Source organism: Balaenoptera borealis (genome assembly GCF_965194805.1).
Source record: "Balaenoptera borealis genome assembly, chromosome: 10".
NCBI lineage: Eukaryota > Metazoa > Chordata > Mammalia > Artiodactyla > Balaenopteridae > Balaenoptera > Balaenoptera borealis.
The window spans coordinates 106,982,562-106,995,072 of NC_138874.1; the positions used below are offsets into that span (position 1 = coordinate 106,982,562).

Genomic DNA, 12,511 nt, shown 5'->3' on the forward strand with positions numbered 1-12,511 from the left:
CCACAACTACTGAGCCTGCGCTCTAGAGCCTGCAAGCCACAACTACTGAGCCCGCGTGCTGCAACTATTGAAGCCCGTGCTCCTAGAGCCCATGCTCCACAACAAGAGAAGCCACCGCAATCAGAAGCCTGCACACCGCAACAAAGAGTAGCCCCTGCTCACCCCAACTAGAGAAAGCCCACATGCAGCAATGAAGACCCAACATAGCCAAAATAAATAAATAAATAAAATTAATAAAGAGAAAAAAATTTTTGAAAAAATAAGATAAATAAATAAATAAAAGCCCCTCAATACTTGAGGGTATATTTTCTAATAATAAGGACATTCTTTTATACAATAACCATATTACAACGATCAAAATCAGGGGTGTTGGGCTTCCCCGGTGGAGCAGTGGTTGAGAATCTGCCTGCCGGTGTGGGGGACACAGGTTCGAGCCCTGGTCCGGGAAGATCCCACATGCTGCAGAGCATCTAGGCCCATGCGCCACGACTACTGAGCCGGCGCTCTAGAGCCTGCGAGCCACAACTACTGAGCCCACGTGCCACAACTACTGAAGCCCGCGTGCCTAGAGCCCGTGCTCTGCAACGTAAGAGGCCACTGCAATGAGAAGCCCATGCACCGCAATGAGGAGTAACCCCGCTCGCTGCAACTAGAGAAGGCTGCGTGCAGCAATGAAGAACCAAAGCAGCCAAAAGTTAAAAAAAAAAAAAAAAAATCAGGGGTGTTAACATTGACCCACTATTATTGAATCCACTGTCCATATTCAAATGTCATCAACTGTCGCAACAGTGTTCTTTACATCAAGAGCTAGCCCCCCTCACCCCTCCATGATCCAATCCAGAATTACTCGTCACATCACATTTAGTTGTCTTGTTTTTTTAGCCTCCTTTAGGCTGGAATAGTTCCTCAGTCTTTCTTGATCTTCCTTGACCTTCACCGTTTTAAGAGACACTGGCTAGCTCTTTTGTAGAATGTCCCTCAGTTCGCTTGTTTGATATTTCCTCATCGTTCAAGTCAGGTTAAACATTTTTGACAGGAAGACCACTGAAGTGTTGATCCGTAATTTACTTAACCAAACTGATATTGTTGCAGATTTGTGTTGTTTCAAACTTTTCTTCATATTATAACTAATATTGTGATCTTTATATATCATCGTAGCCAAATCATTGCACACATTCTTACTTATTTCTTTAGGGTATATTTCTGCAAGTGGAACTGCTTTAAGGGTTGTGTGTGTGTTTATAATTTTTGTTACGTGTTGCCAAATTGCCTTCTAGAGGGGCTGTGCCAGTTTACACTCCCTCCACAATGAGTGACAGTGGCCGTTTCTAGGACGTTTTGCCAACACTGAATCCAAACAGTTTAAAGCATCCTTCCTGCAGCAGTCTGTACTTCTCACATTGACCTATCTTCTACTCCAGTTTCTTGCATATGACTGGTTGGTGCAAAGCACCTAGAAGCTGTTTAAAGGTAGGACTTGTGTGCTTTACTCATCTTTGTGGTCTTGCTCATCCCATGGTGCCTAACTATGCTTCCTACTTATCAGTGGATCAATAAATGTCAAAGGAAGGAAGTAACAAATGATAATTTTGACACCTTATATGATTGTTGGATTCTGCTCTGACATGTTGGGTTACTAAAAATGTCATTAACATTAGCATCTCAGAGTCCAACAACCAGAGTCCCTACTAGCCTAGATTAGAAAGCAGTCCAGCTTTTTTACCAGTCCCCATTCCCAGGACCTCTTGGGAGTCCCAAAGAATCTTTGCATCTTGTCCATTTTGATCCCAGGCACGCTCTTCACCTCGTGTATCAGCACTGCAACAACTGCTCTGGGTTTCTCAGCTCCCCTCTTGCCCTTGCTCCAGAAGCTTCTCTGGGCTGCTGCCAGTCTTCCTGTATATACTTCTGGGTCCCAGGGTGGTCACATGCCTTTCTCTCAATTCCTGGATGCCAGCAGAGATGAGCGATCATTTTAAATTGAAGGCTTGGGGATAACAGACGGGGATTACAATGCAGACAAGGCAAACATAAAGCAGGGTGTGAGCTATCGTGTTCATACACTCTGTCACCTTCCCAGCTCCATATGCACCCCTGAGGGACGATTTTCTCCTTTGCAACACCCCTTCTTCCCCCATGTTTCAGGGATCTGCTCACTTGGGAGAATATCATATGGAGCACCCTTGATCTTGCCTCTTTTTCCCATCCCAGCCCTCCCCCACCCTCACCTTGGCTTCTCCCAGAAAGAATCCCCAGCGATCAGCTTCCCCTGATGAAGACATCTTTTTAGAGAATATGCAGCACAGTTCAACTCCTCTGTATTCCCATTCCAGAGTGGGAAGTGGCTTGATTTTCAAAATAACTAAAAGCCGCTGAAAGTGTTTTCCCAAAATAAAAGAGCCTTCTTCCCTTTCCGATGAATTTTCCCTCCACCTCTACCACAACCACAACAAAATACTGTTTGCCTAAATAGTCTGTGACTCCCTTTATTCATCATCATTTCAGAAGTATTGGTGCTTCATCATGAAGCATGGAACATTTACACTCAACCTCACCGGTTTCAAAGCATTATTATGGGCTCCAATTCCCTGCTCTGTTACGGCTACTTAGGGGGTGGGCCCCAAGTCTTGTGCAAGGAGAAGCTGCTTTTAATTTTCCCAAGGGTTTGGGATGCTGGGGGCCAGAGGGGGAGAGGTTGAGTAGAGGTGGGACAAGAGGTTGTGCTGAAAATAAAGATGCTTTTGTTTTTGTCTCGTCTCTGGTCCTTCCCAAATGGGAAACTGACATCTCAGAGAGGAGGGAGGATGAGGGGGTAGTGGAGGGGAGCAGTGGAGCAGCCCCTCCAGGTCAGCAGGGCAATGAAGCTCCTAATCTGCAAGTTCCTAACCGGGAGTGCTCATCGGGGCTCAAAGCCTCTTTCCTTCAGAGGAGCCACACTCCACCCCGACGCGAGACAGCCTGCCTGTGGCCCGCCACCCCTTGTAATTTTGTTCAGCACGCCAGTGTTCTGGTCCTCTGTTTGTTAATTTCTTCCTCCTCTCCTCTGCCGCTCCCTCTGTCCATTCAACTATTCTCTGGACTCTAGGTCTCCTGCCAATATTCTCTCTCTCCTGCAAGATCAGTGCACATGGTAAAAATGCTGCAACTTTCCTATCCTTCTAGAAGATCATGCAGTAGAATGGAAACAACGCTGCACGTAGAACCAGGGACTGGTCTTGGAGTCCCAATCCTACAACTTTCTGGTTATGCATCCTTTATTTCTCCAGCCTTTTATAGCTCTTTAATTTCCTTGTTTATAAAATAGGAATTATAATACCTACCTACTCGTTAGGTAGGTGAAAGCACTTTCTAAACTGTAATTTGTTGTTTAGTGTATTAATATTATTAATCACTAGGTCTAATCCAAGTATTCCTCAACTATTACTTGAATTTAAAAATTTTATTTTTATTGACATAAAATTAACACAACATAAAATTAACCATTTTAAAGGGAATGGGTCAGTGACATTTAGTACATTCACAATGTTGGGGAACTACCGCCTTTGGTTCCAAAACTTTTTCATCACCCCAAAATAAACCCCCAGACCCATTAAGCAGTTCCTCCCCCATTCACCCTATCCCAGCCCTTGATATCCAATCTGTGTTCCTATGTCTATGAATTATGGCTATTTCATATAAATGGAATCACAGAACATTTGTCCTTTTATGTCTGGCTCCTTTCACTTAGCAAAATGTTTTCAACGTTCATCTACTTTGTAACATGTATCAATATTTCATTCCTTTTTGTGGCTGAATAATATTCCATTGTATGGATACACCGCAATTTGCTTATCCATTAATTTGTTGATGGACATCTGAATTGTTTCCACCTTTTTTTTTTTTTGGCCGCGAGGCATGCGAGATCTTAGTTTCCCAACAAGGGCATACCCCCTGCAGTGGAAGCACAGAGTCTTAACCACTGGACTGCCAGGGAAGTCCCCTGTTTCCACCTTTTGACTGTTGTGATAGTGCTGTTATGAACGTTTGTGTACAAGTTTTCAGTTCTTGGGGTATATACCTAGGAGTGGAATTGCTGGATCATGTGTTAATTCTGTTTAACTTTTTCAGGAACTCAGTATTTTTTTTAGGAAAGAAAACAAGAACGTTAAAAAAATCAGGAGTGATGGAACTGTTCTATATTTTGGCTGTGTTGGTGTTACACAAGTATATGCATTTGTCTAAATTCATAGAACTAAACACCAAAATGAATTTTATTTTACTGTATGTAAATTTAAAAGGTAGATGACAAAAGGAAAAAAGATACTCATCAACTTTTAAAAAAATCATCTCCTTGTTATGGCAAAAGATGGGTAATAATAAAAAATAAAATAATAAAAAATGTTCATCAGTGAACAACTAGTTAAAGGAGTTCCGGTCCAGCCGTTTAATGGAATGAATATCCTGAGTCCTTAATAAAACAAGCGAACCGTCCCCCCCACTCCTTCCCCCCAAAACACAGAGAGGCCAGATTCAGCCTGGACAGGAGGGAATTCTTTGGAATCCCAGTTGGATCCTGGAGCACATGAGGGTTGTGGAGCTTGAGACACAAGTAATAGAAACGTTCTATGACCCAATAACCACTTCATGAGCAGAATTCCCTTTGCAGCATGTGGGGACTGTTTGCGTTGCATTGAGTGGCCTAGCACACTCCTGGCCTCATTTTAGCCCATAAATGTGGAACCTGAGGCTTACTTTTACCATGTGGGGGCTGGCTGCAGCTCTCCAGAGTTCATGCTAGATGGCATCCTCTCTCTATGGAGGAGACGATGACAGCTAAGCAGAATGAGTGCTCCAACCTGTCAGGTTCCCGCACAAACTCATCTCTATGGCAGGGGACCCACGCCTTTGCTCCTACAGGAGGGGATTAAGCTGCTCCAAATTAGATACTATATTCTATTTTATGTAATTGTCAAAAAAGTGATCTGGGGGCCTCCCTGGTGGTCCAGTGGTTAAGACTCCATGCTCCCAATGCAGGGGGCCTTGGTTCGATCCCTAGTTAGGGAACTAAGATCCCACCTACCGCAACTAAGCCGTCGCACTGCAACTAGAGAAGCCCACTTGCTGCAGTGAAGAGCCCGCAACGAAGACTCAATGCAGCCAAAACAAATTTTTTTAAAAAGTATATATTAAAAAAAAAGAGATCTGTGCAAAGCATTACATTTTTTAAACTCTGAGTATTTGTTAGATTGCATTTAGCATACAACTGACTAGCTAAGACTTCAAGGAAGGAGCAAGTATGCCCTCCTTTTATTGGGTCAATTAAATATTCACCTACCCACAGTGGCCTATCTTAGGACAGTAAAAGCTTCATATTAAGGTCTCAAAGATAATTAGGCTCAGGGTCTCTGGAGCAAGAGAAAGTTTGTTATTGCAGCATTAATGTCGAAATTGCTGAAGCCCTCTCACCTATGAGTCATCTGGTTTTAAAGGCTCCTAACATTGCATTTAACTCAGCTCACCTCCTTTTTCTCTTTAAGAAGCAATTCTACCTTTGTTGTCAAGATTTCATCCACATTTTCACTGTAGGCTACCATGCTCAAACAAATGAACCTGGCTTCAGTCATGTCATTGCCTGATAGATGCTAGTCATATAAAGACCATCAGTGATGGCTTGGATTCTTTCCTTATCCATATTAACAGAAAATCATTGGCTTTTAAGTAGATTACTAGAAAAGAGTCTGTTTTTCCTCCTCCCACTCCGAATTAATTTTTATGCTTTTGTTGTGTAATTTCCTTACCAATTTGAGCATTTTTCCACCATCTAAATCCATCTGATTGCTCAGCACTGAACCAAACAAAAATACCCAGCTTTCCATCTGCCATTTTGGGGGTAAATAGCTTCTGTTTTATTCAAGTCTGAAAAGTGAGTTGAAATTTGTCTGCTTAGTTTTCCTTAAAATTGTGTGATTGGTTTAACTACTGGGCTGATTGCAGGAGACAGCTGGATTTGAGGATGGAGGTACAGTCAGACGGATGGAATCATTCCAGTGACTGAGTGTCATGGCTTTCTAAGATGTTGACCTCTGATACCAGGAGGCCAGTCTCCCCTACTTTTCCCTTTTAATCTCTGATGTGGCAGTGATGTAGGAATTTTGATAGTTAACTAGTACAGAATAACTAGCACCCCAGAGGCCTAGGTGGGGCCGTGTCATGGCATATGTGCTCTGAGTCAGCAAACATTGCCAAATACTGTGCGTAAGGTACTTACTAGGTTCTATAGAGAATGGAATCAAAAGATGAAAAAGACACATTTCAGGCCTTTGAGTAGGGAAGGCAGACACTTACCTAAAAAACTAGCCTTGCCATCCACTTATCAACTGACCTAATTCTCCCAGGCTCAGTTTCCTTTCCATGCAGTGGAGGCAACAACTTTGTAACAACGCAGGGCCCAGGTAAGTCTACTGTGGGGACCCTCCTAACAGAACATAGCACCAGGAAAGAGGCCTTTCCTTCTCACTAAAGAAGATCATGTTAAACTGCTATAGTGTCAGGAGCACAGAGATCACGTGTGGCTGGAATCTTTTTTCTGAACTTGCAGTTGAGACCCCCACTGATGACCCTGTAAAGTCTTGTTACCAAGCTGGGCGTTTAAATGTCTATAGATCATAATTATCTGGCAACACCAGGGTGAAGCCTCCCAACAGACTTATTACGATCAGCCAGTTTATCTTGAAACCAAAGGCTGCTACGGTCCCATGAGTTGCTTGGAGTTCAGTTTTTTCCAAAGTGTGATATTTCTACTACTACTCACATTTCAAAAATGCTTTGGTTAGGATAATAAAAAAAATTTTTTTTAAAGCAACTTGACTTTAAAGAAAAATATTAAGTAAAGAGAAGAAGAGTAGGTGGTCTACAGCATTGCAAAGTTTTTAATGTCAAATTTGGTCACCACTGGGTGAAGGGACTTCTAGAGGGGAGGGAACATAACAGGAAACCCCATGCCTCCAATCCCACTGTCAGCTCTCATTTCTCCTCTCCTAGAATCTTCCTAGGTGCCTGGGAATCACTTCCTCTCTGTTTCCAAAGTCCTTTGTGTCTGTGTCCACAGTGGCTCTTACTCCATTTTATCTCAGTGCTTTTCCTCCCAGTTTGCTTGCTTTCCTAGTGTGAGCTCTCCTGGGAAATCAGCTTTGTATTCCCTGCCGTGCTCGGCACATAAAGGTGAACTTTGAAGATGGAGAGAAGAAGTGGGAGAATGAAAGCACTGTCTCTCCAGCTGTTTCCTGATGATTAGAAAGCTGTGAGGCAAGGAAAGGGATGGAAACTCCAGCTCCAGCACTATTGAAAAAGCCAGTTTGATTATTCAAGCAAAGCAATCCATATTTGGGGACAAAGATAGGTTTGTGACTTTCAGAATAGTTGATTTCTATTTACAAGAACTCTGACAGAGCAGCTTTATCCACACAATACAGGTGCTGACAGAAGAACAAGAAGATACCCTGTTTCTTTGGCATTTCCAGCTCAGCTGACCTTGAGTGGATTGGGAAGTCAGCATTAGTCTATGGCATATTCCCATCCCTCTCAAACTCACCACCCTCCATTTGGATTTCTCTTCTTCCTCTCAGCCAGCAAGATTCCCAGCTTACCTATTGATATTTAAACTCTTCCTGAATCAAACCCGTTTTTCAAGAGCACTGTGAGTCATTAGTGCAGTTCATGGAAAGGAATGAAGCAATAATGGTGGTGTTATGGACTGGAATGGACTCCCCCCACCCCCTTAAGTCTTAAGCATTTAGCCAACTGCCTGCTTTGCCTCTTACAGTACAATTTAAATTCACTCTGGCAGCCAAACAGAACAATTGCAACCCAGCTCTGCCAGCCAGCCTGCTAGCCAGAAATTAAGTGCATAGACTCTGAGTCCGACTGCTAGGTTCAAATCTTAGGTCTTCTGCTTATTAGTTGTGTGACCTTAGGCAAGTTATAAAACCTCTCCTAAGCTGGTGACTTTATTTATAAAATGGAGCTGTGTTCTCTACCCCATCTGGATGTTGTGTTTACTGAAATTAATCATAAAGCACTTAGCACAGCACCTGACCCACAGCTGGTATCCAGTAAAGCTAGCCATTATCGTTTCATTCTTGCATTGGAATGTCCTAATTTCTTCATAGAGGCACAGGTACTTGAAGTACAGCTATTTATTTTGTAGGCAGGACATATTGCCTTGTAGCAGAGAGAGAAGTAGATAGACTTTCACTTGCTGAATGACCATGCTGAACCCACTTATTCTCTAAGGGTCTGTTTTGCAACTGTAAAGTGAGGAGTGGGGAAGAAAAGGCAGGAATTTTCCAGGATTGCAAACTCAATAGTCTGTAGAGGCCAGATAGGTAAAATCAGTGGTGACTTGGGCTGAGTATAAGACAATAAAGAATGGTGGGGATTACGGTTAATTGTAGAGTTTAGTTATTCAAACTGTGGTCCACGGACCAGCAGGATTGATAGAACCTTGGAGTTGGTTAGAAATAGCTGACTCGCAGGATCCTCCTCAGCCTAAGCAAAACAGAACCTGTATTTTAACAAGATCCCTTAGGTGATGTGTGCACATGAAAGCTTGAGAAGGCTGTTGTGGAGCACAAGCCATCTAAAGGCGTTCAATTTTAGTTAGTTTTTTTTTGTTTTTGTCAGTCAAATAAGTAAACTTTGGGCTGCATCAGGCCTTAGGCTGCCAGCAAGTGCCAAGGGCCCACCGTAGTTGGTGAGCTCTGAGATGCTGCCAGCTCTAGGATTCTCCATCTCTCTAGACTCTTCCATTGTAAGTTAGGGCTCTGGGCAGGTGGATATGCAGCCCAAACGAAGCCCGGGATGCTTAGAATAGTAATTCCTGGAGTGGAAGATGCTTAAGAAATCATCTGCTCAGCTCTCTGCCTTCTGACAGGTAAATTGTTATTGTCCCTCTCCACTTTGCAGACAAGATAAGTGAGGCACAGGGAGACCCACTGATCCAAATCCAGACACTAGAAGTGGTGGTGATGGATACACTCCATCAGAAAACGACAATCCTGTGCTGTTAGAATCGGCGACCATCCTGGTTTCCAAGGCCTGGAAAGTCTATTCATTTCTTTATATTCTCCAATGCATAATAATTGTTCTCCGTTTCTCTCGGCACCTCCCTGCCACTTCCTGGCAGCCCTAGGGATGTAAGGTTTCCTCCTTTTGGACAGAGAAGGCCCAGAGCCGGCTTCTGAACGGATATCCGGCAAGCAAGATGCGCATGAGGCAAAGGCCTCATTGTTCCTTGGGGTCAGCCCGCCCCTCCCCCAGATCGGAGGTCACTTGTCGCAGACCCTGGGTGTCCCAGGGCCCATTTCCCAGGAGTGGGGCCTTCAGAGGAAGCAAGGAAGCAACGCTGAGTGCAGATCTGGGGTCTGATGTTCTGAGGGTACGGTGGAAAGGCACTAAGAGCTCCAAGATAAATAATCCCGGAATTTGAAAACGAATTTCCAACACTGACTGGGTGCTGTTACTTATTAACGTTCCTGACTCCGGCGATTCCGTCTGCATTTTTATTAATCTGAATGAGTTTGGTGGTAATGAGGATCGTTGATTTGCGGGCCCCGCGTGCTGGAAGGCAGGTTATGTGCAGAACCAACCACTTCCCACGCCCGGATCCCCCGAGTCGCAGCCGGACGTCCCGGGCGCAGAGGCGGTGGGGGGCGTGGGGCCGTCGTCCGCCTGGACCCGCCGCCGCGCCTCCACCCCGCGGCCGCCGGGGGGCGCTCGGACTGCGCGGCCACGGCCGCGGCCGCCAGCGCCGGGTCACCGCCGACTCGCAGACCCCTTCGCGCCCTCGGAGGAAACAAAGTACACCTTTGTCAGCCACCGAGCGCGTGTGCGTGTGCTCCGGCGCACAGTGGCCGGCCGCCGCGTGCGGGGCCCGCGGGCGCGCCTCGCCGCCTCTGGGCGGCAGCCCCTGCGTGGGCCCGGCGTGCCCCGGAGGAAGCGGGCTGCGGCGTGCGGTCGGGCCGGCCTGACCTCCCTCCCACCCCGAGCAGGCCACGAGGGGAGGCCAGAACCCGCACCGACTCCTGCCCGGCCGCGGCGCTTCGCCCGCCGCCGCCGTGGCCTGTGCACTTCGCTTTCTGGGTTTTCGGCAGGGCGGGAAGCGGGCGAGCGGGAGCCCCAGGCGTGGACGTGCGAGTCCGGGCCCCAGGACTGGGGGCTTCGGCTCGGCCGGGCCGCCTTTGATTCGCCCGCCACCCCTAGCAGCCCTGGGGCACCCCCGCCTTCACTCCGAGGCCACGTCCTGGGGCGGCTCTGGGACTCCGGTAGCCGCGCGCCAGCCCGGCCCCAGCGCAGGGCGCTGGGCGTACTACAAGTCCCAGCAGGCCCCGCGCCGCGAGCGCCGAAGCGGGAGGCGCGGCCCGGCCTGACGCCTGCGCAGTGCGGCCGCCCGAGCCTGCTAGTACCACACCCCCGGGAGGGACCGAGGGGAGGCAGAAGCATCCGAGGCATTAAAGCATCCGAGGGAGCCCGAGGGGAGGAGAATGGAGTGACAGAGAAACACGGAGGGTGGGGGGTGGGGGGGAGACTGTTGAGGGAGGGGGGAGGGGGGACACAGAGGGAGGAAGAAGCGGCGGCGGCGGCTCCTCTTTGCAGAGGTGGAAACTCCGAGGGATAAGAGCAGGAATAATGCGGTAGGCTAGGCGGGCTGCTCGCTCCCGGCTCCGGCAGCAGCGGCAGCAGCCCGAGCAGCGGCAGCAGCAGCGGCAGCACCTCAGGCGCTGACAGCCCCGCCGGCCGGCTCCCTCGCTGACCGCCGACTGTCAATGGAGCTGGAAAACATCGTGGCCAACACGGTCTTGCTGAAAGCCAGGGAAGGTAAGAGGCAGGGCTGGTGCGAGCCTGGCGCATTCGCCGCGGGCCGGGGTGCCGGTGTCGGGCGGCGTGTGGGCTGGGGCTTGGCGTGTGCAGCATGCCCGCAGTGAGTTGGTCGGGAGCAGGACACCTCGGAGAGCTGCTCTGCAAACGTTTCAGGGTTCCTGCCCTTGTGCTCAGGGAATCTGGACTTGGGCAGAGAAGGAGAAACGTCGAGGTTGCAGGGATTAAGATGCTAAAATATCCTCTAGTTTCCAGCTCTAACCTTACAGATAGTGCCATCTCGGCAGCTGTTGAAAGGTCAGTTGGAAAGGCTTTCATTCAGGAAGAGATGGGCAAACGTGCAAATAAAATAGCTTTTCCGAGTCGGCCCGGGATGGTTCTGTGAGTGAATTCGGGGTGGGGGGGTAGGGGGGGAATTATTAGAAGCCAATCTTTGCTTGCGCAGGCTGAGTTGATATAGGCTATTGCTGGAAACCATCCGCTGGGAATGTTTCTTAGGGAAATCCCGTCATGTGGAAGGAAGCCTTTTAAAGGCAAAGTAAGATGTTGAGGAATTAGCCTGTTCATAGAGTAACGAGAGGATGGCTGTACAACTCATCTAGAAAATAATTCAGGATTTCAGGGGTGGGTCCCCCCCCCCCCCCCACTTTGTGGAGGAGGAGAGGTAAGTGAATTTTTTGGTGTTGGGCTCAATTAAGGAAAGAAAGGTAAGTGTGCCAAGTGTTTAGATGCGTTTTGGATGCAAATCATTAGATTTTCTGTGTTAGGCTATCAGGAAATATCGTCTAAATGGAGTGGGTAAGAACCTAAGTCGAGACTATAAACACACTTTCTGACTCTTCCTTGAGTTGGGGGAAAAAAAAAAGAAAGAAAGAAAAGAAAAAGAGAGAAAGTGGCCCAGAAACTTACATGCTTCCTAAAATGATTGCGTGCGTGTAAACATACATATTTAGGAACACCTGGAATTTATGTAACATCTCTTTTGCCAGGATTTGAGCTCTGGATGCAGCCTTTTTATGAAAGGGGAAGTGGTTTTCCCTTTCGTGGGAGGAGGCTTTATTTGACACCCAAGGTAGTAGGCAGTCTACGTAAGGTCTTGACTTCAGAAGGATACTCGGGGAGCAGCCCACGAAAACGCCTTATTTACTTCTTAGTATTTTCATTCACCCACTTTAATGAATGAAGGAAGACTTTCTGGCCAACAATAAAACGATTCATGTTTATCCAGACGGTTCCATCACCTTGTGGCACTGTACACGATGTGTGAGTAGGTGATGCACAGCTCAGCAACTCACGTCGTAATTTCGGCGTCACTTGTCTCTAAAGCAGCAGCCTGGAAGATTTGCTTTGAAAACTCCAGCAGAGTTGAAAATGTGCAGGTCTGTCCCTCCCATTGCTCGGCTTTGGTGTGAACAGACTTTTAAGAGAGGCTGTTACTTGGTGACTTCAGGTTCTAAAGCATGAGTGTTTTCTGTTTTCCTAACGGGACATTTTAGCAAATTGGATCAAGGTGGGGTCTGGTGGGCTCTCTCCTGAACGGGGCAGTGAGTCCTGGAGGGGGAAAAGCGGACAAAACAGTCCCCCTCCCCCGCTCCCAGCCTTAGCAGCCGCCACCTAGTGGTGGAATATGGTTGTACATCTCAGGGCTCGGGGGCTG

General features: G+C 47.3%; 1 protein-coding gene across 5 annotated transcripts in view; it reads left to right on the forward strand.

Annotated features, from left to right (window-relative positions):
• Nucleotides 1-10,578: 10,578 nt before the first annotated feature.
• GRK5 (G protein-coupled receptor kinase 5) overlaps nt 10,579-12,511 on the forward strand; it is a 220,162-nt gene continuing 218,229 nt past the window's right edge. For all 5 annotated transcript variants that reach the window (XM_082406953.1, XM_082406956.1, XM_082406959.1 and 2 more), the window contains exon 1: nt 10,579-10,854. In XM_082406953.1, the coding sequence (XP_082263079.1) occupies nt 10,803-10,854 (52 nt within the window). In that variant the 5' untranslated portion in view covers nt 10,579-10,802. The remainder of the gene's footprint in view (nt 10,855-12,511) is intronic.